Here is a 4254-nt window from a genome sequence, read left to right as displayed (position 1 = left end):
TACTGACACTAAACTAAACTAAATTGACTAATTCATACTTATTCCTTTCAGATTAAGATACAGAGATTTCTAAGAATAATTTAAGAGGGGGGGCGGGAGCCAAAGCTGTCAGGAAGTTAGAATCATCAATGAAAAGAAAATAGTTTCCAGGGCAGAAATTGAAGGCTAAAAGAACATTAAAAAGTTTGGTTACACTGTTGAAAATAACAAACGATGAGATAAGGTCTTGCTTAGGTATTTAAAAAATACTACAGGGCTTCCCTGGTGGCGCAGTGGTTGAGAATCTGCCTGCCAATGCAGGGGACACGGGTTCGAGCCCTGGTCTGGGAAGATCCCACATGCCGCGGAGCAACCGGGCCCGTGAGCCACAACTACTGAGCCTGCGCGTCTGGAGCCTGTGCTCCGCAACAAGGGAGGCCGCGACAGTGAGAGGCCCGCGCACCGCGATGAAGAGGGGCCCCCGCTCGCCGCAGCTAGTGAAAGCCCTCGCACAGAAACGAAGACCCAACACAGGCAAAAATTAATTAATTAATAAAAAAAACAACACTACATACCAGGACTTCCCTGGTGGCACATTGGTTAAGAATCTGCCTGCCAATGCAGGGGACATGGGTTCAAGCCCTGGTCTGGGAAGATCTCACATGCCGCGGAGCAACTAAGCCCGTGTGCCACAACTACTGAGCCTGTGCTCTAGAACCCGCAAATCACAACTACTGAAGCCCGCACGCCTAAAGCCCGTGCTCCGCAATGAGAAGCCACCGCAATGAGAAGCCCGAACACCGTAATGAAGAGTGGATCCCGCTCGCCACAACTAGAGAGAAAAGCCCTTGCACAGCAATGAAGACCCAACGCAGCCAAAAAACACACACGCACACACACGCGCGCACACACACACACACACACACACACACACTACATACCAATTCGCAGTGGGAATAAAATGCCGAGGCAAACCACTAAACTGCAGAAAACTCCACTGCAATCAACAGCAATACAAATGTACAGGATAAAAGAAGGATGGTGACAGAGCAGGGAGGAAAAGGGACCCCGTCAGTGTACGTTTGCAGTGGCACTCAGAATGCAGCCACCAGAAAGAAAAAGACACCAGAGGCCAACACAGGGATGTATTCTGTGAACTTACAAATTAGCAAATTTGATTTTCAACTAGTCTTTGCTGATATTCTAGAGTAGTATAAGTGGTCATTATCACAGCATTTTTAATAGCAGGTAGAAGTAATTCTCCGAGCTGAACTTTAGTTCAGAAGGTGATATATCTCTTAGAGGAAAAGGCAACTTTGCCCAGAATGCTAGGGCAACAGGGCAGGCCTGAGCACTGTGATCTTTGACTCCTAGATACATATGTGTAACTAGGGGCTGCCAGAGGCACAGGCTTCTTTTCTTTCTTTCTTTCTTTTTTTTTTTTTTGTATTTTGCTGTGTCATGCCATGCAGCATGCGGGATGATTCCCTGACTAGGGATCAAACCCAGGCCTCTGCAGTGAAAGCACCGAATCCTAACCACTAGGCCACCAGAAAACTCCGTTAGGTATCTTATTAGAATGAAGTGCAGCCTAGTCCCATCAGATCACTTAAGGAAAAAAGTAGTAACTGTCTTTCAAAATGCTTATTTACTGGCAGGGGGAGGGAGGAGTGCTCTGAAGTTGCACTTAATTGTCATCACTAGGGTCATAATAAACCTCTAAATAAACAAAAAAGCTGGAAGAAGATGGAAATACAAAATTATTAGGTTATAACTGTCATTAGGTACATGACAATACCTTGCAAATACTGCATCCCTCTGGGGAAATAACTGTAAGTGTCCCATCACAAGACAGCACGAAACCACAAGAATTAGGAAGTGAAGAAAGAAAAGGGCAAAATAGATCAGCTCTTCTAAAATAAAGGGGAAGATATGAAGGTGAAGAAGAAAAGCAAGAATTTATATGAAGAGACAGACCAGAAGTCAAGACCCCTGGATCTGGCCATATAAAACCTCGGGCAAGCTACCTAACTAATAAGGCTATGTAAGCTATGGAACGGAGATAATATACACCCAACCTATCTCATAAGGTTTCTCTGCAGTCCTAATAGGGTAGAATATGTTAAAGCACTTTGAAATTTGTAAAATGCAACACAAATGTAAAGTAACAGTGTTATTATTTAAGTTGTCCCTCACCTTCCAAAGAAAGAGCAAGTATATTGTAGCTTCAACTTAAAATAATTTTCTTCCCTGTCAGCTAACATCAGAGCTACTGGTCCTTCTGGACTCTTAAAAAAAAACTAGCAAAAGAGAAATCAATCCCCAATTTCTAGTCTTAGTTTTCTAAAGAGAAATCCCTTTACATCTGTTTCATTTTTTTCTCTAATATTCAAGAGACCCAGCTACAAGGCTCTTCTGTATTCTTACCTTTCGAAGCTGCAGGAGCAAAGTGCCAGGAAGGAGAAAGCATCAGATATTGGAAAGAAATGGAAAAAAGAAAAGGGATCACATATGGTTCTTTGTTATTGTACAAAGACAGTTGTTCAGCCACCTCACCTACTAAAGACTCTGCTCAGCTCTTATCAATTACATATGTAGGTCTAAAGAAGGCGCCTTAAAGGCAGTGCCAGAATCCATTCAAGAGTATCATCAAAATGATACTCTCAGACCAGCCTGAGCTCTGTCACATTAACCTCATATCCCCACAAGTTACACTTGTGTAAGATACCTACATGCATGTAAAATACCTACATGCAAAAAAACTGGGGGGAAAAATACGTACATGCAACAGTTCTCTTTGCCAACTCCAGCATCCCCAGAATACAAAACCAGCTTATTTTCTTCTGAATAGGAGCTCCCAGCTCTCTCCAACCCTCACCCAGGGAAGGGAAAGAAATGGGAGACCCCCTTAACAAATGTTCTAAGTCCTACACTGGCCCTTTGCACGAAAGAGGAAAGGACTCACTCTTGGTCTGGGCAGAAAAGGTAAGGGTAAGTTTGGCGAAAAGTTCATTGTTCTCAAATCGGTCCTCCTTCACCTTTGTCCAGAAGCAGTCTTGGGAAAGGTCCTCAGCGACAAACTGTGGATACAGGCAGGTGTTAAGAGTTACTAAACTGAGCTCTGTACTTTCCATCCTAGAAAACTGATTAAGATGCAAAAGAAGCAGCTGGCTGGTTATTGTCAACATCATACTAGAATAAGACTAACCTGAGACACAGAGAACAGCTATGCTCTTTGTGGTGGGACCAGGAGACGATGATTCCAGGTTATGTGTTTACTGGTGATTATTCAACAACTAGAATCAGTTATGCTGCTTATCCTCCTTCTAACCCCAAATCCTCTACTTTTAGAAGCATTAAGGCTTTATTTCACATCTTCCCTTGCTCTACATTACACTTTTCCCATCAGGGTGGTGAACTGTACCAAATTTGTTCACTTTATGAACAAATCCCTAAGCTCCTTTATTCTACCTTGGTCTCCAGAAGCAAAAGGCTGATGCAGAATCACAGCGCTCTCAAACACACACTGTGCCATGCAAACATATCCTGTGTAACTTATTTACCGGGGTGGGGGTGGGTGGGAGTGGTAGGGAGCTGCATCCATAAATCCATGACTTTTGGATCAGCAAAATTTATCAGTACCTTGCAGATTGGTGAAATGACTATTATCAAACTGTGTGGTATCCCATGGCACTCATATCCTCAGAGAAAAGGGCAAAAATATTAACTTAAGAATAAGTTTAGGTTTTGTAGCAGAGTATAGGGCTCGAAGAACCCTCCCGAGTGATATCCAGCATATAGGATTTGCCTATTATCTGCTGAATAAACATACACATGAGTGAAACCTGAAGACAGACAGATGTGAGCCATAAGAAAGGGAAGCCCAACCATGCACAAAACGCAAAGTAGGAAACTGAAGTGGTCTCTTAAAATCTACTGATGAAGAGATGGACAGAAATTCTCACCTTGGACCAGTTTGGCCTCCGGAGCTGTACCTCTGGTTTGTAAAGTTTCTTTGGGGTTAATCCAAATGGCAGAACTGGGGCTGCAGGAACTCCAAAAGGGAGAGGTGGAGGAATACCAGGGCCTCCAGGAAATGGAGGAGGTGGAGGGATTCCACCAGGAAGAGGGGGAGGGGGAGGTAGCATTCCTGGTCCTCCAGGCAAGGGAGGAGGAGGTGGGGGGATGCCAACACCCCCAGGCAAAGGCGGAGGTGGGGGGATGCCAACACCCCCAGGCAAAGGGGGAGGTGGGGGGATGCAGGCACCCCCAGGC

At 44.4% G+C, this 4254-nt stretch overlaps 1 protein-coding gene across 1 annotated transcript; it reads right to left on the bottom strand.

Moving 5' to 3' along the window:
- Window positions 1-2793: 2793 nt before the first annotated feature.
- LOC114903730 (protein diaphanous homolog 1-like) lies at window positions 2794-4247 on the bottom strand (the record flags this gene model as incomplete). Its single annotated transcript, XM_029237252.1, has 2 exons — window positions 2794-3059; window positions 3945-4247. Coding segments are annotated over 2 exons (456 nt in total), but the record flags the coding sequence as incomplete, so codon positions are not given.
- Window positions 4248-4254: the final 7 nt, after the last annotated feature.

The sequence above is a fragment of the Monodon monoceros genome, unplaced genomic scaffold (assembly GCF_005190385.1).
Source record: "Monodon monoceros isolate NGI ecotype Baffin Bay Population unplaced genomic scaffold, NGI_Narwhal_1 Contig1298_ctg1, whole genome shotgun sequence".
Classification (NCBI taxonomy): Eukaryota; Metazoa; Chordata; class Mammalia; order Artiodactyla; family Monodontidae; genus Monodon; species Monodon monoceros.
This window is presented reverse-complemented; position numbering and strand designations above follow the sequence as displayed.